The 25,726-nt window shown below is 47.4% G+C and overlaps 1 protein-coding gene across 1 annotated transcript in view; it reads left to right on the forward strand.

The window, feature by feature from the left end:
- The window catches only part of LOC119391060 (uncharacterized), a 42,865-nt gene that overhangs the window by 11,555 nt on the left and 5,584 nt on the right, over positions 1-25,726 (forward strand). Inside the window, exon 3 of the mRNA XM_037658744.2 lies at positions 1,435-1,476. Within this exon, the coding sequence (XP_037514672.1) occupies positions 1,435-1,476 (42 nt within the window). The remainder of the gene's footprint in view (positions 1-1,434; positions 1,477-25,726) is intronic.

The raw sequence follows: 25,726 nt of genomic DNA on the forward strand, positions 1-25,726 counted from the left end.
TTAATAGCTCTACCTCTCAAAAACAATTTGACTCACCCTTGACTTCTGGGTTTTCCTGTTGATGAATGTTTCATTATAAAAAGAGGGGGTGCGGGGTGGATAGGGCAAGCGATAACGCTGTGCACACTCTTACGGAAATCTCTAGGCCGCAATGCCAATTTCAGAAATACGCTCAAATTGGGCGATAATTGAATAAATGATGATAATTCAAGTAATGCGACGCTACAGATGGCATAAAATTATTTGATGAACGTGAGTCACCCCGCGACCCCCGATATCGCAATGCAACGCTGCTGGTGCAATCTCTGAGTCCACGATCCTGAGTGTGATAAAAAGCTTGTTACCTTCTCCCCTGTTTCTTATTGCATGAGTGAACGAAAATGTTTTTGCAACTGTGTAGGCAACCACTTATTTTTTTCTTGCGGCAAGGGCTTGTCTAATTAGATAACGACGAAACAGGAAAATAAGAACTCGGCGGCTGTTCCGAACGGCTCCGTTTTAATGAGAAGCGTCGTTTAGTGCAGATGATTGTGGCGCCGATGGGTGACTCGCCAAGCCGACGGTGGATGGCGTCATCAGAAAAAAGTAATGCGTAGGTCAGTGCGTAGCGCATTTTTTGGCGTTATGTTGATTTCTGTAGAAGCCCTGCTCACACATTTGTGACCCCAAGCAAGTTATTCGTCATGAAAGTGGGATTAATTTTTTGTGCATTTTGCGAATATAGCAGAAACTGATAAAAAGAGCGGAAAAATCGCAATTTCAAGTCCTAAAGAGCAAGCTTCAGAACTGTGTTCACATTTTGGTGCACCGTTTGCAGCACCGTTTCAACTTCCTAATAACCAGCAGGAAGTCTAAAAGCAATACTATAGGGCCGGGATCAAAGAGCCAATAAACTGAGCTTGTGCGTTCGTGCATAGTATTTTATGTTTAACCCTAGGTAATGTAAGGTCGTTCGCTAAGGTTACCGCAGAATCGGGAGTAGATTACCGCAGCCTCTAATCTTACATAGACCATGGTCTTCAGCAGGGCAAAGGAGGAAAACTTGCGCTGATTTCACAGGGCTACAAATAAACGAAGAAAAAAACCGTACGACGAAACAATGTCTTAAGTAATGAGTCGTTTCAAATACCTGAATGACAGCACAGCTCAGCAAAGTAGTTGCTGGATGTCCCTAGCCTCAATAAGTACATTTCTTGCTGGCTAGTTAGTTCATTCTGAACTTTGTAAATGTGTACAAATACAGCAATGCTTTTGGGTGCGTCTTGCTTACACATGGATGCTTCAATTAACTTTGCCAGTCTTGTTAACCAAGGTGCTCTAGGAGGCTCAAGTGTTACCTCCATTTATTATGTCTTCCTGGCGCTCACGAGGTGATCGTGTCGCACAGTACATTTACGAAGCTCACACCTTGCTCACTGATCACTTTTGTTGCAGAGGAGACTGCCCAAGTTCAATTTCCGACCGCGGCCCAGCCGTGTAAGTACTCGCTTTTGTTATATAGAAAAAGCAAACTAGCTCTGCATTTACTAGAAAATATATTGTGGCAACGAAAATTGGAGTGTTTGATATTATATTGTGTAGCTACAAGACGCAATTATCATCGCACTTACCAACTGTTTATTAAGTGCGAAGCGTTTCTTAGCGAACCAAAGGCACTTTGACGGTTTCTATCTCTCTCTCCATCTATCTACATCTTGGCGCTCTCGTGGTCGCCTCCTTAGCTTAGTACACATGAAAACTGGCATAGGAGGACGTGAATGCATGACGAACATGATTCGCAGCTCATGAAATGAAAAACGTGACATTGCCTGTCGCGTATGTCATGAAATATTTTGCACCAATCACGTGCGGCACATACCAGCATAGCGCGGTTCATAGTGTGCGGATATGCGCCACAGGTGACACAGTCTATATCAACCCAGACACCTTACCCCGACAGTGTGATGGAGCCCACGTCAAAGAAAATGCGGTGCCGGAGTCGGCGGTGTTCACGATGGGTTAAATATCCCGACTGAAACGCAGAATAAAAATTAAGGCTCCAGCCAGAATCGAATCCAGGCATTTTGCATGGCAGTCAAGTATTCTACCACAGAGTCACGCCAGTGCTTCAAACTGTTCCGGAAATAGACCCTATACAACGTCACGTCAGGACAACGCCAAGTGGGGTGGCAGTATCGGATATCTGCTCTTATACCGACGTAACAATAAAAATAACGAAAACAGACAAGTCTGTTATTCGAAACCCGCCTACTATTCAACACATTTTTAGTTAGCGAGCTCCAATTACCAGCTGACGCGCCTATCGTATAGGACACAGGTGTTTACAACCCCATTTTTGTAAATTCTGGTTAGGAAAAATGGTGTTTTGTTCCCTTGAGATTGCTTTAAGGATGCAAAGTGCTTTCCAGAAGACGTTCCTGCTGAGGTGATGTGTTTTTACTCCGATATTAGCCGAATAGGTGGTAAACGTCACGCTGAAGTTATCGAACGCTGGGCATTGACTAATGCCAACCGCCTTCTGTAAGTCTCATCCTGTGTACCATTTAAGTGCGTCGCCGTCAACACTACTGGCTTCTCCTTACGCCAGTGGTGTGTGACGCTTAGAGGAAGCTAAATCATTGTTCCCATAGGCGTGCGCAGGGTTCTCCATTAGGGGACGGGGGGGAAAACAAACTTAACCGAGCCCTCCCCCCCCCCCGCAGTTGGACTAGTCCGACAGAAAACGCGCTCCGCAATGGATGCAAAAGGAGAATGAAAATACAGCGATGACATACTTCTTACAGCGGCCTGCCATTTGTCCCCGGCTTTCAGGGGTAAAGATGTAAATATGATGATGATGATGATGATATATGTAGATTAATGGTGCAAGGGCGGGTAAAGATGGGAAGAAGTAAAGAGTTCCTTGAATGCAACATCAGGATTTCGTGGTCTCCATTATCGCCAAAAAGCATGCGCAGCCATAGGGCTACGCTCAAAAAAACACGGTTGATCCCTCCGTCATAGGAATCGGAATAACACGAAAGTAAAGCGTGCCCTTACAGAAGTAACTGAATGCTTACTGTACATTGATATGAGAGTTTGCACAATATATAATGATGTCTGGCAGCTGATGGCGCCGTTTAACGAGTATGCACCCACTTTGATGATTTGTGGTACATCTCCACCCCGACGACTAACGTCCATGTTAAATGATTAAACAAACCCTTGTGGCAGCTGTAGTAGTTAACGGTGAAAGCGTAATCAGAGAACGAGGTGTGACAGCCAGAAGAGCGTCTCATACTGGACGCAGAACTTGGTCGCCATCCCGCGTCATGTCAAAATGTGATTGAACACCACGGCCGGACTAGAGGGAAACGCAAAGCGCGTCGTGCCGCCCCGGTAGCCCGGCCGCGATTTTTCTCGGGGCGAGCGCGTGAGCATGGAACGCGGTGTTACAGCCAGGTGAGGCAGGCGCGCGTCGCAGAGCTATTTTTGGTTTGTATTAGCGTGATGCTGAGCGAGGCCGACGCTGTTACGACGCTTGGGCAAAGGTCGCCACCTGGCGGTGTGTTAAGGCATTGACAAAATTCAACTTCTATTAAAAAAATCACAGCATATCCACGGAGTGAATGATGATGAGTGGGCGAAGCTGCGGAGGTTCATCGGCAAACCGTGAATCTTCCGCGAATTCTGCCCAGTACATCATCACCGACGTGAGATCGGGCGCGTTTATTATAAAGGTTCGATGAGTTATGACGACTTGCAGCTCACTTTAATTTTACATGTACGCTGTGAATTTTCATTGTTTAGAAAACCATTGCTTTAGAAAACATCTGGTGTCTTTCGTTAAGCAGCTGGCGTCTTTTCGTTTTGCTTTAGAAACATCTGGCGTTCTTTCGTTTTGCTTTTAGAAAACATCTGGCGTCTTTCGTTGGTTTATTTCATCAATCAACGGCGTTTTGAACAAAATTTTTATTGTTTAATCACGCACAGGAGAAATCTCACCAGGCACTACCTTGGAGGTAAACAATGGCTGCTAATGGGAATGAGAGACAGAAGAAGTCGGCTTTTAGCTAACACTTACACTTCTACTTCTACTAACGTTTCCTACTGGAACAAGCCAATGGCTGCTAATGGGGAATGAGAGACAGAAGAATTCGGCTTTTAGTTAACGCGCACGCTGCGAATTTTTTATTGTTCAACAACGCACAGGAAAAATCTCCCACCGGCACCACCTTGGAGGTCAAGATCTGGTACTAGCGTTACGACTGGTTACGCACTACTACGACTACGAGGGACGAACGGGTGCCGCCTTAAGGAGCTTCGCCCCTATAACGCGCCGAATGGGACGGACGCGTAACGCGTTGCAGGTGCTAGTCGCGGAGGCAACAGCAATGACGAATTACTTTACCTTACCACTCCCAGAGGTCAACACCACCCAGCCGACCGGGGGAGTGGTAGATATAAAAGGCGCGTTCGTAAAGCCTCTAGGCTCTGTGACCGTGGCGCAGTCGGCAATAAAGAAAAAAAAGTGACCGTGGCGCAGTGTATAGCGTGCCCGGCATCTGTTGTTGCGGACCGAGCGGTCGTGGGTTCGATGCCCGTTGACGGTACCTTTTTTTCTTTGCCATTTGATCGTGCATATTTTTTCGACGTCATTTGCGTGACGGAAATACGTCACTGAAGTCTTGGTGGACCCCGGCATAAAACACTTTCGTGTTAAAAAACTTGGACCATCTGCCCGAAGGGAACCCTGATGGGATGCGAAGCAGCAGCGGTGCGCACGGCGTTGACCCGGTTGAGAAGGGCGTCGACGCGGATGCTGGAAGAACGGTTTGAAGCGGAACGCGGTGTAGCATTTACTCCAGTAAACGTTTGTTTCAAACGCAAAGACACGGGAGGCGGGTTGGGTTTCGTGTAAGTTTCATTAAAGCGTTTGGCACGACTTCGTAGACGTTGTTTCTTCAGAGTCGAGACACGGGCGTGGACCGGAGCAGGGGCGCATTTCGCCTTGTCTACCACGGGTGAAGCGACAGAGAAGTGACACGTTCAGAGGTGTTGCGAGCGGGCGGAGCAGCCGGCAGCTGCGGGCGCTACGGCGAGCATGCTGCGGGTGAGGGAGAGAGTGACGTCAGCGCGCACCTGCGAGGGAAGAGTGCGAGGGGAGCGTGACGTCAACGCAAAGCTGTGGCGTGACCTACTTGGCAACGCTCCAACACCTACGGCGAGGGGAACGCGTTGCGGCGCATTCGTAGTCGTACGGACGCACGTAACGTACGGCGTTACACACGTGAGTCAAAGAGCTGCTTCGCATCTAAAAGATTTTGCAGATTCCATGCCTTGTGGGAATCGGTTTCATGCGAAGCAGTGAGCGAGTAGTTTTATGCTGCATTTTTTGGCTTTGAGCCACGCGTTATACGAGATGTATCGACGTGCTTACGTAACTGCCGCAGTTGCGTCACATCGTGGTCTTACCAGGCACGTCGACAACGCTGGCCTTCAAAGGGTAACTTAATATCTGACGTAGCGTCAGCACTGACGTTAGAGCACACACGTCAGTATTATCGCAGCGAAGTGCACTTTACGATGCGCTGATCTGAACATCATACGTAACTTTCGTTAGTGCATTCCTTCGGGGTCGATCAACGCTTGAATATAGCTTGTTGAATCACATAGGAGTACGAATGTAATGTTTATTGCACTGCTATAAAAGCAGAGCCAACACTGGAACCACAGACGGCCTGACATGGCGCCTGTATCATAGGAGTACATATGTCGTGTTTGTTGCTTTGTTATCAAATTAGATAGCCAGCACCACAACCACAATTGACGTTGAACCGACATTACGCCTGCATAGGGTGTTTTTTCAATGCAGTTTCCAGACCTGGCGTGGATCTGTGGTAGAATACCTGACTGCCACGCGAAACGCTCTGGTTCGATTCCTGCTGGTAGTCTAATTTTTACAGCGAAAGCTGTTATGAGATCATTTCAACGGCCGTTTTTGGCGCCGTAGTTGTCCGCCGCCGCCTCCGGTGTCCGTAACCGCTATCGCACGAAATAAGAAAAAAAGGAAATAAGAAAAAATTTCCAGGATGGAACGAGGTTCGGACCTGGGCCCTCTGCGTGGGAGCCCAGTGTTCTACCTCGGGGCCATGCCGGTGCTTGAAACTGCGTTGCAAATAGACCCTATACAGGCTTCATGTCGGGAAGGAACAACATTAACATATGTAATGTAGTGTGGTCGAAGAGTAAAATAACAACCAGGCGTCACACGAACGCGAATTCTGTAACCGGGCGTCACACAATGCGAATTGCGCAACGAGTGGGATGTTCAAGGCTTCCAACCCAGTACAAAGGCCTCTGCGATAATTCTTCATCGTCATCAGCCACAGCATCAACAAAGTGTACATAATGCCTTACAAGTGTTTAGCGAGTACCACGGTTCTCCGCAGAATGACGAAAAATTGCATAGTGGCTGCTTCCCTATTTCACAAAAATTTATTTATATTGTTGAGATGTTTATTAGACGGCAGTCGGCGACGATGCTCAATGGCGACAGTCAAGCAAGAACACGAGCTCAGAACGCGAGCGGGAAGAGCCAAAGAGGACGACCCACTAGAAGGCTATAGAGAGCGCAACCCATTATTCATCTCAAAGGCTTCGCTACAATCACCCCGGGTACGAAAAGGGAGCCGTCCGGCGACCTAACAGCTCGTCACTATGAGTGGGTCATAGTAGGCCTTGAGGCGCTCCACGTTGACTATGTCGCGCCCTCGACGGCGCATGTCCGAAGATGGTTCGATGGGTTGGATCACGTAGTTGACCGGGGATGTGCGCTCGACGACCCGATAGGGGCCTTCGTATTTCGGCATCAGTTTTGAAGAGAGGCCAGTTGTAGTGGTAGGGACCGAGAGCCACACGAGCGCTCCAGGGAGGAACGTGGACTCACAAGTGGTGGTGCCACCGCGAATGCTCTTCTGCCGCTCTTGTTCCTGCGTTGTAAAAGTCTTGGCAAGCTCGCGACACTCTTCAGCAAGCCTGGCTGTGTCAGAAATCGGCGCACACTCAGTTGAATCCGGCTTGTATGGGAGGATCGTGTCGATGGTGTGCGACGGGTGCCTTCCGTACAATAAGAAGGGTGAAAACCCAGTTGTGCTTTGAGGGGCGGTATTATAGGCGTAGGTGACGAAGGGCAGAATGACATCCCAATTTGTGTGATCGGCGGCGACGTACATTGAGAGCATGTCGCCGAGCGTACGGTTAAAGCGTTCGGTTAGGCCATTCGTCTGCGGGTGGTAAGCAGTAGTTTTGCAGTGAACAGCATGGCACTCTTTGAGAATGGCTTCGACGACTTGCGACAAGAAGGCACGGCCTCGATCGCTGAGAAGCTCCTGGGGTGGACCGTGACGCAGCATGAATCGGTGTAGTAGGAAGGAGGCAACGTCGCGTGCTGTAGCCGCTGGGAGGGCGGCGGTTTCGGCGTATCGCGTTAGATGGTCAACAGCGACGATAGCCCAGCGGTTACCAGCCGATGTCAGAGGAAGTGGTCCGTACAAGTCGATGCCCACGCGCCCGAACGGACGGTTAGGGCAAGGTAATGGTTGTAGACCAGCGGGTGACACGTGCGTTGAAGGTTTTCGGCGTTGGCAATCGAGGCAGGAGCGAACGAACTTCTGCACATAGCGGTACATCCCTCGCCAGAAATATCGTTGTCGAATGCGGTGGTAAGTTTTGGATACCCCAGAGTGCGCGCATTGTGGATCAGAGTGGAAGGACTCGCATATTTCAGAACGCAGACTGCGGGGTATCACAAGTAGCCACTGGCGGCCATCGGCGTTGTAATTGCGTCGGTGCAGTAGGTCGTCACGAATGGCGAAATGGTGGGCTTGACGACGCAACGGATCATTGAGCAAGTCTATCAGCGAGGCGATCCATTTATCCTTGCGCTGTTCGGTAGCGATGGTGTGAACGTCGATGGAAGAAACAACAATGTTACGTGACGAGCAAGGGGTATTGTCGTCGGGCAAGGGCGAGCGCGATAGGGCGTCGGCGTCAGCATGCTGGCATCCGTTGCGGTACAGCACGCGGATATCGTAGTCCTGTAGGCGAAGTGCCCAGCGTGCGAGGCGGCCTGAGGGATCCTTCAATGACGACAACCAGTATAGTGCATGATGGTCGGTGATGACATCAAATGGGCGACCATACAAATAGGGTCGGAACTTCGTAAGGGCCCAGATGATCGCCAGGCATTCCTTTTCGGTGACGGTGTAATTGGTCTCGGCTTTAGTAAGCGTACGACTTGCATATGCCACGACATATTCAGGGAACCCTGGTTTGCGCTGCGCAAGGACAGCGCCAAGGCCAACACCGCTGGCGTCTGTGTGCACCTCGGTAGGGGCCGTAGGGTCGTAGTGGCCTAGTATGGGAGGCGACGTCAACAAACGACGGAGCGTTGCGAAAGCGTCGTCGCACTCTGACGACCACGAATGGAGGGGCCCGTTACTTCCGAGAAGCTTCGTCAGCGGCGATATGATAGTCGCGAAGTTTCGAATGAAGCGCCGAAAGTAGGAACACAGTCCTACGAAACTGCGCAGTTCTTTGACGGACGTAGGTTTCGGGAATTCGGTCACGGCCTGAAGTTTGGCTGGATCGGGGAGGATTCCGTCCTTGGACACGACGTAGCCGAGTATTGTCAGCTGCCGTGCTGCAAATCGGCACTTCTTTAGGTTCAGTTGCAGACCAGCGTTGCTCAAACGCGTCAACACATGCCGGAGGCGTTGAAGATGCGTGGAGAAGTCTGGAGCGAAAACGACGATGTCGTCGAGGTAGCACAAGCACGTGTGCCATTTCAGGTTGCGCAGAATAGTATCCATCATGCGCTCGAAGGTGGCGGGTGCATTACACAGCCCAAACGGCATGACGTTGAATTCGTACAAGCCGTCGGGCGTGACAAAGGCGGTCTTCGGTCGAGCGTCATCAGACATAGGTACCTGCCAGTACCTTGAGCGCAAATCGATGGATGAAAAGAATTCTGCTCCTTGTAGGCTGTCAATCGCGTCGTCTATTCGCGGTAGTGGATACACGTCCTTACGAGTGATCTTGTTGAGTCGTCTGTAGTCGACACAGAACCGCACAGAACCGTCCTTCTTCGCAACAAGAACGACAGGAGACTCCCAGGGGCTGTTGGAGGGTCGAATACCATCGCGTCGAAGCATGTCGTCGACTTGCTCGGTGATTACGCGGCGTTCTGTGGGAGATACGCGATATGGACGTTGCCGCAGTGGCGGTTGGGCGCCAGTGTCGATGCTATGCGTAACGGTGGACGTGCGGCCGAGAGAAGTTTGAGCGATATCGAAAGAAGCGCGAAATTCTTCCAAGAGACCCAGAAGCTGGGAACGCTGGACCGGTGTAAGGTTGTCAGCAATGGAAGAAGCGAATACGTCATCGGGCGATGAACCAGACGTGGTAACAGCACTGAGCGTACTGGAGTTGGGGCAGTACGTGTCATCTGGTTCGTCCATAACTTGTGCGTCTTCGAGGGGTTCCACGCTGCCGAGACATTCTCCTCGCACCAACGTAACACTGTACGGAGATGGGTTGATAACAAAAATTGACGCGCTGCCCTGAGTGACTTGCACGGTCGCGAAAGGCACCAGCAAGCCTTTCCTCGTGCAAACACGGTCAGATGGCGAGAGGAGTGCAACGGTGTCGGAGAGACTGGCGCAGTAGACGGACACCGCCGTTGACGAGTTTGCAGGCACTGTGGTGTCGTCTTTGACGAGTACCTTGCTCACAGACGATGGACTGTCAGCCGGCGTCAGATGAGAGAATGGTGAGAGCTCTATTTCGGCTGGTGCGCAATGAATCACGGCGTCGTGGTGGGAGAGAAAATCCCATCCTAGGATGAGGTCGTGAGAGCATGCTGGAATTATGATCAATTCGACGGCGTACAGAGCATCGTCAATCATGACGCGGGCTGTGCACACCGCTGTAGGGTGAATACTTTGGGCGCTGGCTGTACGGAGGGAGAGCCCGGGAAGTGGCGTCGTCACTTTTCGCAGTAATCGGCTAAGTTTGGCGTCAATAACGGATACGGCGGCTCCAGTGTCGATAAAGGCAGATGCGCGAACACCGTCCACAGACACGTCTAACACGTTCGATGGGCTTCGCTGAGGGCTTTCGCAGTTCGATAGCGTCGCAGCCCTTGCCTCGTGGACTGCGACGACTAGTTTTCCTGGTCACGTGGGACCGGACGTGGCCGCATCGGTGACAGTGATCGGCGTCGTGGTGACGGCGAACGGCGTGTAGATGGAGCTGGGCGAGACGACGGTGACCATGTCCAGGAATTCGGGACATCGACAACTAGCGCCATCTGTTGCGTTGGCTGCTGAGTGGCAGCGTCACTGAATGGGAAACGACCTTTAAACATTTATTGTAGTGCAACGCCTCAATATAAGCTTAAATCACTTCGTCCGTATAATCTGGGAGTCATCATCTCACAGTGCGAGAAGTTTTGTTTTATTCCCATAAACTTCCTGGGTTCGAGAATCACTTTTATGTGCTATGTGAAACTCCATAGGAGAGAATTAAAAAAATTATATAAAAAGAATGCGCTCTCACCTGCCAAAATCACTAAAGTGATCCAATCTAGATGATTCAGTCTTCGTACCTGTGAAGTTTGGCTGATGTTGGCGAAGTTTCCGAGGTTCGACGGGAACTTTTGTAAAAAGGTGCATTGCAGTGAAACCACCTTATAGGAGTGCATGCGCTTCATAGTGTTTTCGGTGGCCCGAAAACACGGGAAAATGTCAGTGTTTTTATACAAGTTTGTTATTCTTGAAGCTGCTCAAGATATGGAGGGTATGAATACTGTGGAGTTCATTCGTTGATAATTAGCAATGAGAAATCGTGGGTTAATTAGAACAGATGATCAAAAACGAGAATAGCTCCTCGCAATTCAAAGCAAGTAATAATTAACAAGAGACATTGATACGCATGCGAATCTTCCTCTATTGAGTATATGTAATCAAATGTACTAATGAATTTAACAATTTATATAAAGCTTATTGTTGAAAGCGGTGAGTACAGAAGGACATGTATCATATATATATTTATAGGTAGTATTGCAACGTACACCGTTGATACTAGATGGCTATCGCATGTAACTAGGAGTAGCTACTGTTATAGCTAATTTAGAATCAAAGGTATAAAAGAGATGGTAATCGTACTCTGGAATTATTAATACTTACAGTTAGTGTTAAATAGGAAAGGGGTAAATAAAAATCAACTAATCGGAGGATCACGTTGTGATGTATCACATGGAGTGGAGACGAAGAGGATGAAAGATATAAGAATCTTAAGTTGCTAGTTAGGGATTAGGGGTATTTTAGCTTAATTATTATGGATAATTAACACATTTGACAATGACGTACCCGCAAGTATTCACACTGACTGACGTTTACTCAGCAGCATTATGCACATTTGCACCCTGACCATATAAGTCATCACTTGCAACGGTGATTAATCACCAATTTTAAGCTCATAATAGAAGGCTTTCAGTATAGAAGCATACGTACATGAAATCTATACGGTATTCAATGTATGAATTTACGATAATGGATACATAACAACACGGAATCATCTTTAGTGGTAGCGATCGATGGTTAGTAGTGAGGGATGATTTTGGGGGAAATCTATGCAACCGAGTGATTAAAGGTGGCAAATCAAATTTTATGCAAGAGAAAAATATTTTATCGTTTATTAGTGATCGTTGTAGGCAATTATCAAGTGTGAGTAGATGGTCAATAAATTAATAGGACGATATCATTGTAATGCATCAAATGAAATCATAGAGGGAGAGGCTGAATACATTTAGAATGTTTTGCTAATTGGCAATTAAGGACACTGCAGCACAATTAAAATATTTATTTTTACAGCAGAGCTGTTATCCCACCCTTTGTCTGACTCGCGATGTGGACAAGCAATCATCATCATGCCGGCGTGTTCAGCATAACTGTGCCTAGTTAAGCGAAGTGAATCATAGCCAATCCTATTTAAGCCTAGTTGAGCAGGGCAAAACCTAATTAGCCATGCATATATACTCAAAGGCTAATTAGCCATAATTAGGCCGAGTTGAGATTCTTGTTGCATAGTCATGCCGCGCTCGGCAAATGCTAATTAGCGAATGCTAATTAAGACTTAATGGCGCTGATTAAGACTAAATTAGCATTAATTATGCTAATTAGTTCATTAGCCTTATTGACTTCGAATGCAAGCTAGTCGAGGCTGAACCTCGAATGTGCGAGTTTGGGTAATTAAACTAATTAAGTTAAAATTAAGGCTAGTCTGACTTGGGATGCAAGCTAATCGAGACCAAGTCTCCAATGTGCCACTAAGACCTATTAAGCTATTGCAGTTCGGCGGGCTCGTTGGTTTGTTAGCAGTGTAACGAAAAAACAGCGCGTGAATACAGGGACGGAAGGGGCACACACACGAACGTTGTGTGTGTGCCCCTTTCGTCCCTGTGTTCTCACGCTGTTTTTCCGTTACAATGCTATTAAGCTAATTATTATAATTAATCTGCTTGAGCAGATTCATTTGGTGTTGTGATTTACTGGTGTTGTGACCTACTTGGTGTTGCGATTGCCAAGCGATACCCAATGGAACCCTATCAACACCTAGTCTAGACTCGTGATTTACAGTGTGATCCTGTGAACACTTCGTGCATCCCGCGTGTGAATGCACGTGTCGACACTTGGCTGGTCAAGCGAGGACCAACCAAGTGTCGACCAGCTCCCCTCTAGCACAGCCTTGCGCGACTCAATGCAAGCTGCGCGAATTTTTAAAATTACGTTAGCCCAGAATGCACATTAGGAATGACTTACTATAATGTTGATCTATAATCGCACCTTGGCATGAAGTGCATGACTAATGAATGGCGACGATGAATTCAACATATTTTAAATGTAGGGGTGAAAGCTGTCAGTGTAGGACATAAACAAGATAGATAGTATAAGCTGCACTAGAAGAGAAACTTGGGCTAGTTGGTGATTCATCATTGTGAAGGAAAAAACAGCGCTACAAAAGCGCTTCAAGATTGCGAGTTCAGCGCCTGTGTCGTGTTTTCTTCCTTAGTCCTCGTCCATTTGTAGCGCTGTTTTTTCCTTCACAATAGATAGTATAATGTCACGTAGTCGTGACGTCGACGACGACCGCAGGCGACGTGTCCAAGATGAAACTCTTTATTTGCCCGTACTTGTGGCCGAGAAAGGGAAAGTTAATTTACAGCAATACACACGGTATGCACTGATTGCGGCGAACAGAGCGTCGACCGTCGATCAGCTGACAAGCGGTGAAGCGCGTCGGCATTTATACATGTGCCGTCGAATATTCCAGCGTTATTGCTGGTTATCGCGCAAGTTCTAGAATAAGCTCGAGTGTTCGCGACTTGCGCGCAATCTTAACAAAACAATCTACAATAATCGCGAAGCTTCTCGAACAATGATGCGCGGTTTGCGCTGAGCGTTGCTGACAGTTTTGTGCAGTTATAGTGCGATGGTGGGAAATAATAGAATATCGTTAATTATTAGCAGCGATAAATATCATTTATTCGTAATCAATTATAATTATTCGTTTAATATAGGTGCCATTAATCACTGACATGTGCCACAAGAAACATTTACGATAGATCACGATTTAAAGGAGTACTGCTTTGAAAACAGCGCGAAAACTGGACAAAGGCTAAGGAAAAAAATTCGGCAGATCTCACGCGTTGTGGGAATCGGTTTCATGCGAAGCAGTCATCGAGTACTTTTATGCTGTATTTTATGGCTTTGAGCCTAGCGTTACTAGGTGGATCACCGTGCTTTTTTAAGTGTAGTAACTGTGTGCACAACGTAGGGCTTACCAGGCACGTAGACAATACTGGCGTTTAAAGGGTAACGTACGGTGCGACGTAACGTCAGCCCTCACGTTAGAGCACATACGTCAGTATTTTCGAAATTAAGTGCACTTTATGCTGCAATCATGTGAATATCATACGTAACTTTCGCTAATGTGTTCCGCCGGGGCCGAGAAATGCTTCAATATAGCTTACTGAATCATAGAAATACAAATGTAAGGTTTATTAGACTGCTATAAAAGCAGAGCCAACGAACCACATCAATTAATCTGATATGACGCCTGTATCGTAGGGATGCATATGCAGTGTTTATTGCTTTCTTGTAAAATTAGATGCCCAGCACCACAACCACAATGGATGTTGCACCGACATTACGCCTGCATAGTCCGTTTTTTCAAACCAGTTTGTAGCCCTGGCGTGGCTCTTTGATAGAATGCGTGACTGCCACGCGGAATTGTGCTTGGGTTGGGTTTCTGCTGAGATAATAATCTTTATTCTGTCCATTTGTGAGGTCAACGCTGCCGATATCGGTTCTCTTAACGCTCTTGCATTTAAATTACCAATGTTTGTTTCACCGTTCCTGATATAAACTATCTATCGCCTGTGGCGCATACCCGTACACCGCGGCACGTGGTAAACGGGTATGTGCCACACGTGTCTGGAGGAAAGTGTTTGACGACGTACGCGACAGGATTTTCACGTTATTCACGTCAAGACCCGACAGTCATATTCGTCAAATCCTCTTACCCTCCCCTGCAAATTTCGGTCTACACCAAGTTAAGGAGGCGATCAAGAGAGCACCCAGACGTATGCGGATAGATAGATAGATAGAATAGATAGATAGATAGATAGATAGATAGATAGATAGATAGATAGATAGATAGATAGATAGATAGATAGATAGATAGATAGATAGATAGATAGATAGATAGATAGATAGATAGATAGATAGATAGATAGATAGATAGATAGATAGATATGCCCAAAGTATCAAGTGTTCGCTGAGAAATGCTTCGCATTTGAAACAATACAAGTGCTGGCACATTGATGTGTTATACAAAGCACTGGGTGCGAAAGAGCCTGCTGCAAGAGAAACAAATTGCAGAAGGCTGTGTTGAAGCTAGGGCCAGTTGCTACACGTTACTGCGTTGAAAACACAGCGAAAAAGGCCCAAATGCTAATATAACATAAGTGCTTGTGTTGTTTGTTACCCTTCGTCCCGTTTTCGCGCTGTTTTCAACGCATTAACAGGTATACCAACTGGCCCTTCAAGAGATCCTTCTGCAATTTAAAGGAGTAATTAATTAAATTGATAGTTACAGGCAAATAATAATTAAGTGCAGATATATAGTAAAATTAATTGAGGGATATGATTGCAAAGCTACAGATGATAGCCTAAAGAAAGAGGGTGAATGCATTGGGAGATTCTTGCTAATAAGCCTTTTTCAAGCAATCCCAGAACGCCCCGCGGGAGCGTGAAGCCCTATGGGAAAAGTGTGTACATCGAGCGAGCCAGCCATTCGGTCGCCCGCTGCTCGTTGGCTCCGTGGGATCGCGAAACGAAAAGAACACGTTGAATATACTTACATCGTAAAACAATTCACATATCCGAACGCATCTGCATGTATCTCTACGCATGAAATGTGAAAGGAATAACGCAGTCAGTGTAGGTATTGCCGAGCGTATGTATGTATATCGGACTTAGCACTTAAACGGCATGTGTGTTACCGCGTGCCTATGCCGTCAAGACGTTCTGTTGTCATCAATATGAGCCGAACACCGAATTAATGTTTAGTGTTCGAATACTTGTAATGCACTAATGTAAATGTAACGCACTGAATCGCCATAGACACATTTCCATTTGAGCATTTGGTGTCGTGAACACTTTTGCGCTTGCTCGCTGCGTTTAGCCGCTATGGCCTATTTAAAAGGTAATTTCAGAGTTGCAGGTCATCTTGCTCACGACTATACATATCTGCGGCATACATTCACCTGCTAGCCAACACGCGAAAGCACAACCAGCGTTTCTAAAATGCAACTGCAGTTAGTATCAACGAAGGGTGGCAAAAGCTTATCGATTGATGCATATATGGTGCGATCGACGCGCACGCGGTCTATCTGTACTTTATTTCAGTATACTTTATACTTCAATGTATACTTTATTTTAGCAAACGCTGACTATACGCTCTCGAGTACTCTTTGAATATCACAACCTCACCTTGAGCTGGTCGACAGTGTCGATGGACGTTGATTCCAAATGGATCCGCGAATAGCATAGACCGCTCCTGAACTTCATCTAGGAAGCCGAATTGTATTGTTTTACTTAATTTATGGTGTAGGGGCAGGGGACATTGCCCGGCTCGCGCGTGACTAACTTCGTCCCACGTTTCTATTAGTCATCTCTAGAACGGACGAAGCCTCTAAGCGGTGAAGTGAAAACTGGGCACAGGCAAAAACCAGATGTATGTACTAAGGGACAAGGAAGGCAAAGGCACTAACACAAGGGTAGGATAGCTTAAACAGCTGAGGAGTTTGACGGAGATCTGTACAGTAGCCGGGGCAACCAGGAAGATAACGTAAGAAGTAGTAGTAGCCCAGAGGAATCGGGCATCCCACCGGTAACGACAGGGGAAATAAAGAAAGCCTTGGAGGGAAAAAGAGACAAAGCCCCTGGTGAGGATCAGGTAACATCAGATCTGTTGAAAGAGTGGGCAGACTGTGTTATAAAAACTGGCCACCCTGTATACAAAATGTCTCTTAACGGTGAGGGTACCCGAATCTTGGAAGAATACTAAGATCATCTTAATCCATAAAAAAGGGGACGTCAAGGACTTGAAAAATTGCAGACCGATCAGCTTACTGTCCGTTGTCTACAAGCTGCTTACAAAGATAGTAGCTAATGCAATTAGGAGAACGTTAGAATTCAGTCAAGCAAAGGACCAAGCAGGATTCCGTACAGGCTACTCGACAATAGACCACATTGACACTGTCAATCAGGCGATAGAGAAATGCGCGGAATATAACTAACCCCTATATATAGCCTTCATAGATTACGAGAAGGCATTTGATTCGGTCGAGTATCAGCAGTTACGCAGGCGCTACGGAATCAGGGCGTCGACGAACCATATTTAAAAATACTGAAATAAATCTTAGGTTTAGGCGCACGTTAAAGAGCCTCAGGTGGTCAATAATTCCGGAGCCCTCCACGACGGCGTCCCTCATAATCATATCGTGGTTTCGGGACGTTAAAGCTCAACAGTTATTATTATTATTATTATTATTATTATTATTATTATTATTATTATTATTATTATTATTATTATTATTATTATTATTATTATTATTATTATTAACAACACTTGATACTGGTAGAGTGTTGGTTTATGTAAATTGAATGACCAAAAATGAAAGCTCGAAGCGTTTATATTCCACCTAGTTGAATGTTTTCTCCGCAGTGCATTGTGGTTTAAACCGCACTCGTCTTAAGCGTCTAGTCGTGTTTTGGATTTCTCATCTTCCAATATGACTGAAAAAAAAATACAAAGACCAGGAGAAGCCATTTCTTGACTTGCACCCCGCGAAAATACACACTGCGGTGTAGCTTTTCGCATGCGACAGCAGCGCCAGAAGATGGCCTAGCGAGCAAAGCAAGCAAAACTAGAGGAATATCATAATCTTCTGCCTTTATATATGTTTTTTTTTTATCCTGCGACAAGAGCATCTGTAATTCCGAATTGTCCACGTGCGCATTCACGTGGCTACTTGAGAATTATTAAAATAAGCAGATGATAGGACATGCAGAACATTAATTTAGGCAAAACTCGGTATGTGACACTATCGCGTTAATGACGAAGCGTGTGTACGGGGTTGTTTTTCACGTATTATTTCTGTTGTCGCCGAGCGGCCTATGTAGTAATAATAATTTAAGGGTTTTTACGTTCCATAACCACATTGTCATTATGAGGCAAGCCGCAGTGGGGAAATCTGTAATAGGTTTAAACACCTGGGGTTCTTGAACGTGCACCTACATCAAAGTAAGCTGGTGTTCTTGCATTTCGTCCCCACTGGAATACGGCCGCCATGGCAGGCAATCGAACCCGCGACCTCGCGCTTAGCAGCGCCCACTTTATCTGCCAATCGCTCCCACGGCGGAGACATATTATGTAGGTGGCGCTGTAATAAAATTTAACCCCTATAGCTGACGCTTAGAAGACCACAGTAGGCTATGCTCTGGAGAGACATTCATAAATTAAACTACTTTAACATTATTAGTCAATTGCATTGGTCGTCCCATCCTCACCCTTAAGCATATTCCACCTCACCCGTTGTAGCACAGCCTCCATCGGTCTACTCGAGTTTTGGTACCAATGGTGGTCGCGCTGCCCAAAACTGGATTTTTAAAATCACGAGCCATACAGCGCTCTCGCCTTAATGAATGATGGTTACTTAGCGCTCTCTGACGGTACGAAGTGTTTATTGACATTACTGTATGACTGAGACGATGGCAATGAGGGATGCGAGGAAACCGAAGAATTTGATCATCTAAGATTCCTGACCAATTAGGTCAGTAGATTAGTAGGTGAACATCGTGTCTACCAAGTATGAAAATAATAAAAGGTAGTCCGTGCATCTCAGAGGGGGCCACACTTCCTGTGAGATGCGAGTCGCGCACTGCAGCACACTGCTTTCAGCGTCATTTGTTACAGCACGTGACTTCAGTTAGCCTCCCACTGCGAAACTCTCAGTGCGGTCACTCTAAAGTCGCCGCGAAGAAAAACAGATAGAAGGTGGGGCTCGTCATGTAAGCAAAACAGGGCACATTGCCTACAATACGTAAGGGAAGGCAGGGGAAAAAACTCCGCTTGCAGAGTTCTTTCCCTGCATCGCCTTGGCAAACGTAAGGCCAGCGTTAATAACAATATCTGGGGTTTTATGTCCCAAAACCCCGATATGATTATAAGCGACGCCGTAGTGGAGGGCTCCGGAAATTTCGACCATCTGGTGTTCTTTAACATGCACTGATATCGCACAGTACACGGGCCTCTAGCATTTCGCCTCCATCGAAATGCGACGTCCGCAGCCGGGATCGAATCCGCGACCTTCGGGTCAGCAGTAGTGATGCAGAACTATCGATGGTACTATCGATACTATCGATAGCTGAGTCACTATCGAACAATCGATGGTAAAAAATACTATCGATAGCGCTATCGATAGTAAAAAATTCGATGGTACTATTGGTAGTATAAAATCAACTGCGCGGACTCACTGCATAATAAACTTGGTTTCCCGCGCGCGTGGTACATAGTGGAGCCGGAAGAGCAGGATGGAGGGCAAGAAAGTTGGCATGCTTGTGTTCTTCACCCGAGTGCTTTGCTGACACATGATCATAAAGTGAAATTGTTCAGCTATAGCGCAAAGGAAGCCTTTACATGTGGTGGGACTGCGCGGCTTCAAACTGATATTGCATTTTATGATTTCACAACAAAAAAATATCCAGAAGTTAATTGTAAGATGTAACTGGTTGCTTTTGGATACGAATTTATTGATGAATATTTCCCGCCATTTTCACTGCGGAAATATTTAATTTAGGGGTGTGCGAATACTCGAAAGTTTCGAATATTCATCGAATATTACATTCGAAATATTCGTATTCGATCCGAAAATCGGGTATTCGAAAAGTTTCGAATATGCGATTCGATTATCATGCATAAAATAACTCGTCTTCCACATTTCTGCTGCGTTCGTATCAATAAAAACGTTGCCGAGAGGAGCGATAAACATCGTAAGTACACGGAGGCACGATATCTGCCTGCGACGAGCGCCCCAATACGTACGATTTATTGCTGGTGCATCTCCGACGTGCAGCGCTTTTGGCGATCATGTAACCGTACATTTTCAATATTATACGGCCGTAACGTGCCGCACTACCACTCGTTCACTATGCGGGACCACTTCTGAAGAAAGACAGAGCCACTTCCGTTCCAAGCGAGCGTGCCTTTTCAGTGGCAGGGGGGAGGGGGTTGTCTCTGTTACAAGGGAGCGCCTGCTGCCTGATCATGTGGAGCAACCCATATTTCTTCATGATAACATGTAGTCATTACTTTCATTGTGCCGTGATATTTGCTTGTGTTGTGATGTGCATTGTGCTAGCCTGGACATTGTGTTCTGGAGATAGCAGTGTATGTTGTGTTGCCAGTCAGGCTGTTAATGTTTTTTTTCTTCAAATAGCTACATGTTAAATAAAATATCGTTACTGTGGAGGCATTTCTCCTTTGATATTCGATATTCGATTCGATATTCGAAGGTGGATATTCGTATTCGATTCGTATTCGAAAAATTTGATATTCGCACATCCCTAATTTAATTTCTCTACCAAAAATGATCATAAATTAAGCGAAGCTGGTAGTAGGCTATCGCAAATATTTTGGCAATATGGCCGGCCAGCAACCGCATCATTATTCACACCACTATCGATAGTATTGTCACGTGGTTGTGACGGTGAAGAATGCTGCAGCAAGACTGGGAAATACGGATATACGGTCATTCACCGTATATATATATATATATATATATATATATATATATATATATATATATATATATATATATATATAAAAGCCACAAAGAAAAATAACTCAGAAAAGCTTTCCGACGCGCGGTATCGAACGGGCGACCTCTTGCTTTCCAGCGAGCGGCGTTTAACGGTTACGCCATCAACAGTACCGTCTTTCCGCCTGCTAACGGCGAGCTATTTATATACACTATTTCCTTCAGCATGCTTTCTTATTCGCCACATAAATGGCGCGACGTGCGCGCGTTGCGCGCTTTAAAGTTCATCGCCCCGCTCCTGCGAACGGCGTTGGTCTTCGTCCTACAGGGCGTGGCCGCCTTCGTGCGCTTATCTCGAGGAAAGAAGGCCCCCTTCTTTCCTCGAGATAAGCGGCCGAGGGGGAAACGGGCGGTTGTATGTCTTGTGCTCTCCCCGCGAGGTCCGCACTGCTGAAGCCACAGAGCGTACGAAGGTCACTTCGCAGCGGCCGCGTTTGCGAAAGGAGCGCGCTGTTTAAACAGAAATAAATAACAACTGTGACAGTTCGCGCTCGTCCTGTGTGTGCCTGTTCGTTCGTTTCGTCAGCCCTGCTTTATGTTTGAGCAGTGCGCTTCAAGTGTCGAGCTGTGATGCACGATAGTACGCGCTCGTCCTGTGTGTGTTCTTTTCGTGCGTCCTTTGGGCTCGAGCGACGCGCTGCCATTTTCGAGCTGCTTTCCATTCTTCGCGTTACATTCCAATTTATTGCTATCGCATTCATTGCTTCGCCGTTGCGGCGAAACTGTGACTTTTATACATCAGTCATCAAACCTTCCAGCGTTATCGCTGGTGTTCGCGTAAGCTCTCGAATAAACTTGACTATTCGCGTCCGGCGCGTAATCTTAGCAGAATGATCTCAAGCAATTGTGAAGCTTCTCAAAGATTACGGCGCGGTCTGCGTCAAACGTTGCTAACAGTCTTTGTGGGTGAAACCTGAATACGTCAAACCAAAGCAATGAACACGCGTTCCAGTAATATCGCTATAGCAATAATAACGATGGTACTACCGATTGCACTATCGATAATTTGCTTACACTATCGATAGTTTCAAAAAAACTATCGATAGTCAATTTACCGATAGTTCTGCATCACTAGTCAGCAGCCCAGCACCATAATCACTGCTCCATTGCGGCGGACAAGGCCCGCGTTGACAGCAATGTTTACCTTCTGGCGGCACGGTAACAGGGCAGTTCAATGCCTTCCTACTCTTGCAATAGTGAACAGCAAACTTATTGACAAAAAAAAAAAAAGACATTCGTGAACGGTTGCTCAGCTTGCCCCAAACATCGCCTGGTGAGTCTTACGGTAAACAAACACGCGACACAGAGAATAAAAATAAAACGGCTTTTCGAGGTCCCTTGCTCACATAAATTAAATATTTCAGCTCGTAATCAATATATTAAACGGGTCCTGACGAGGGACCTTTTAGCGAACTTTACCATGTAAAAATAGAAACGCGCTATTCTGTCCCGAAGAAAGCTGGCCGCAAGAGCCGGGTTTCAAGCCGCGACCGCCTACAATTCTGCAGACCAGCATAGGCAGTCAAACAAGAAGGCGAGTTTCTCGATACTTTATGTGAATCTAATCTGTTTCATTACTCTTTCACCAACACTTAGCAGAGAGGGAAACGCGGCCTGTGTAGCATGTCATGCGTAAGTCAATGCACTTTGGGACGTATAGTTATGTTATTTAGAAACAAAAAACGCGCTGTTAAAACTAAAACGACTTTATTAAAACCATTCTTTTTAAGATGATCGAAAAATGTTCTGCTTGCAAAGGTATTCTTCCTTTACTTCTGCTGCTTATTGAGCTTTAAAGAAAATGTCTATGGCAGCGAATATAACACGGCCAGGCGTCTTCACGTAATAGCGCAAAATATTGATTTTATAAATTGAGGCCATCAAAAATTAGGGACGTCAAGACTCCGCACATTCGCAAACTCGCGATCGTCATCACCGTCTCCCAAGCTTGCATTATTTTCTGGAAGTTAGTTTTTTCACATTACAAAAACAGCAGCGCTAAAGGACGCGTAATTTCTTTATGAAACCCGTCGGAGCCAACAACAATATCATCGGACGAAATATATTGAAGAGGCAGGGGATGAGAAGAAGGGCAGCATGCTCTTTCGAGAATTCGTAGTTATCAAGCACAGCCAAGCGCCTTGTATGTGTGCACCCTTTCAGTGCAACAGACTGCTGACTCACAGTTGAGCAGCGCAACCGGCCGCTCGTCGCATGCGTTGCCGTTATCACTCGGCGGCTGAGGTTCGCGCTCGCTGGTTGTATATCGTCGTCGTACTTTTTTTATGTATTGTGGTTTTCTCAATCCGCGCGATCACGGCAAGCGTCATCGCGCGAATTTTGAACGTTGAAGGTCCGTACGCCACGTGGTGTGAGAAACGGTGAACTAGAATCGATGTCCCGAATTCCTGGGTATGATAGGCGGCGGTGAAGCGTAATACAGGCGGCTCGACTGGCTGGTGATGGTTGAGCCGACACGAGGCGGCTGCACGCGATTGCAATAGCGGGCAACATGACCGGCGCAACCGCACGCGAAGCAGATCGGGCGGTTGTCAGAAGTGCGCCATCGATTCGTCGGGGTAGGTCCCATCCATGACGCAGGACGCGGTGGACGAGGCGTCTGCTGATACGACTGCATGATGGGCTGCATCGGTGGCCTAGGCATGACGTCGGCAAACGCAGCCGGCGCACTCGCTTCAAAGGCCTGAGGTCTGGTGACGGCTTCGGCGTAAGTGGGGCAGCCACAGGGATCGCTTGGGGTGACCTGGCTACAACTTGCGCGTAACTGAGTGGCGCAGGCGCCGGAGGGGGCTGGTGGTATTCCGGCATGACCTGCGCGATTTCCTGCCGAATAGCGCGGCGTAAGGGAGGCAGCAGCGTGGTCGATGGCTGTTCAACATGCTGCGGGTGAGGGAAGGCCAGTAGGGAGAACTGGCGGGCAATTGCCTCGCGCACAAATGACTTGATCTCGGCGAGCAAGGCGGACTGATCAGAAATGGCCGACAAGCCAGCGAGATCGGCGTCGCGTGATGCAGGTCGACGGGTCAGCAACCGCTGCCGGCGCAGCTCCTCGTAGCTTTGGCAGAGCGTGATCACCTCGGCCACAGTACGAGGGTTCTTGGCGAGCAGCATAGTGAAGGCATCGTCGTCGATGCCTTTCATAACGTTGCGGATCTTGTCAGACTCAGGCATAGGTGCGTCGGCTTTCTTGCACAAGTCCAGGACGTCTTCTATGTAGCTCGTAAAGGACTCACCGGTCTGCTGAGCTCGTTCACGTAAACGTTGTTCAGCTTGCAGTTTACGAAGGGCAGGGCGGCCAAACACGTCGATGATGGCGGTCTTGAAAGCAGACCACGTGGGGAAATCGGTGGCGTGGTTGTTGTACCATAGGCCCGCCACACCCGCGAGGTAGAAAACCAAGTTGCTGAGTTTGCCTGCCTCGTCCCATTTATTGGGTACGCTCACACGCTCGTACATCGCAAGCCAGTCCTCAACGTCGGTCCCATCCGCGCCGGTGAAGATAGGGGGGTCGCGGATGCGGGGGACACCGGGGCAGGAGGTCGTTGTTGGAGGAGGCGTTTGCTGAGCAGCGTCTTGAGGCATGGTAGTTGGTAGGGTACGGGATCTTAGCTCCAGGGGCATCGAATGGGAGCACAGCACCTCCACCAATTTGTTGAGGTGTTTATTAGACGGCAGTCGGCGACGATGCTCAATGGCGACAGTCAAGCAAGAACACGAGCTCAGAACGCGAGCGGGAAGAGCCAAAGAGGACGACCCACTAGAAGGCTATAGAGAGCGCAACCCATTATTCATCTCAAGGCTTCGCTACAATATAAAGACTTATAGCGTAGTGTGTTCCTCGCAAGTGCACTTCTTTGGTTGCCAAGGAAGCTCATGAGGCTCTCATGATCCATTTCCTCGGGCTCTCAATAAAGTTAACCCTCTCTCTCTCTCTCTCGCTCTCCGTTTCTCTGCTTAACGTATGTTATAAAGCGTGGTGGGACAGTTCAATAACGACCGGGCGTCACACAATATGAATTACGTAACTAGTGGGTCGTTTAAAGCTTCCCACCCATTACAAAGGGCTCAGCCATAATTCTTCATCCCCATGAACCGTCTCATCAACAAAGTGCACATAATGCCTTACAGATGGTGCCTCGCTTCTCTGCAGAATAACGAATAATGTGGTGGTGGGTGCTTCCCAACTTCCCCAAAATTATGGTTTGTGGCATAGTGGGTACGTTGCTAATGTACTTGTATTAGTAGCCACAAAAGAGTTTATAACGGGCTCTAGAAATGCCGATCTTCCAGCTTTCACTGTGACTGTGCTGCACTTTCTGCGCAGGCCTACCGTTTTTTATTCTTTGCATTCGTCGGGTCAACGCTGACGCTTTCGGCTTTTCTTAACGCTGTAGCATTGAAATTACCGATGTCTGTTCTCGCCATTCCTGGGTAGATATAAACTGTCAATCACCTGTGGCGCGTACCCGTACACCGCGTCACGTCGAAACGGGTATGCGCCACACGTGTCTGGAGGAAAGGGTTTGACGACGTATGCGACATGATTTTTACGTTATTCAGGTCATTACCAGACAGTCGTATTCGTCAAATCCTCTTACCCTCCCATGCCAATTTTGGTCTACACCAAGTTAAGGAGGCGTTCACGAGAGCGCCCTGACATAGACGGCTAGATTGATGGATACGTAGATAGAAACGCTGAAAGTGCCTAGGGTTCGCTAAGAAATGCATCGCATAAAAAAAACACGACGTGAAAATTCAGACTGAGTAAAGGTATCGGGCAGAATTAGCGCTCCCCGCATTTGAGCAATACTGCAGGACGGACCCATCGGTGAGGACTTGGGTCCACCCGGCCAGGTCCTCGTACATCCTTGCCGCAGCCTCTCCGCAATGGCACTGAAGGGAGTGTGGCTCTTACATCGTACTCCAGGCAGGTGCACGCTCACTAGGAATCGCCTCCGCGTATTCGCGGCAGAGGCCTGTGCGGGGGATGATCGCAGCTGCGGCATCCTTTACGCCCCTTCGTGCGCTCCCCTTTCACATCCCTTATTGATGTTGCGCCGCGATCCCCGCACTACCCGAAAGTGTCGCGCTACCCAGTGCTCGCCATAGCCGTTGCGCAGGGCATCACTGAAAGGGAGCTTGCTGAACTGCTTGCCGCCTCTTTCGCGCCTCCTTCCCCTCCTAGAGCGGGGAGCGCTGGCGGTGTCACGACAAACG

This window comes from Rhipicephalus sanguineus, chromosome 4 (assembly GCF_013339695.2).
Source record: "Rhipicephalus sanguineus isolate Rsan-2018 chromosome 4, BIME_Rsan_1.4, whole genome shotgun sequence".
Classification (NCBI taxonomy): domain Eukaryota; kingdom Metazoa; phylum Arthropoda; class Arachnida; order Ixodida; family Ixodidae; genus Rhipicephalus; species Rhipicephalus sanguineus.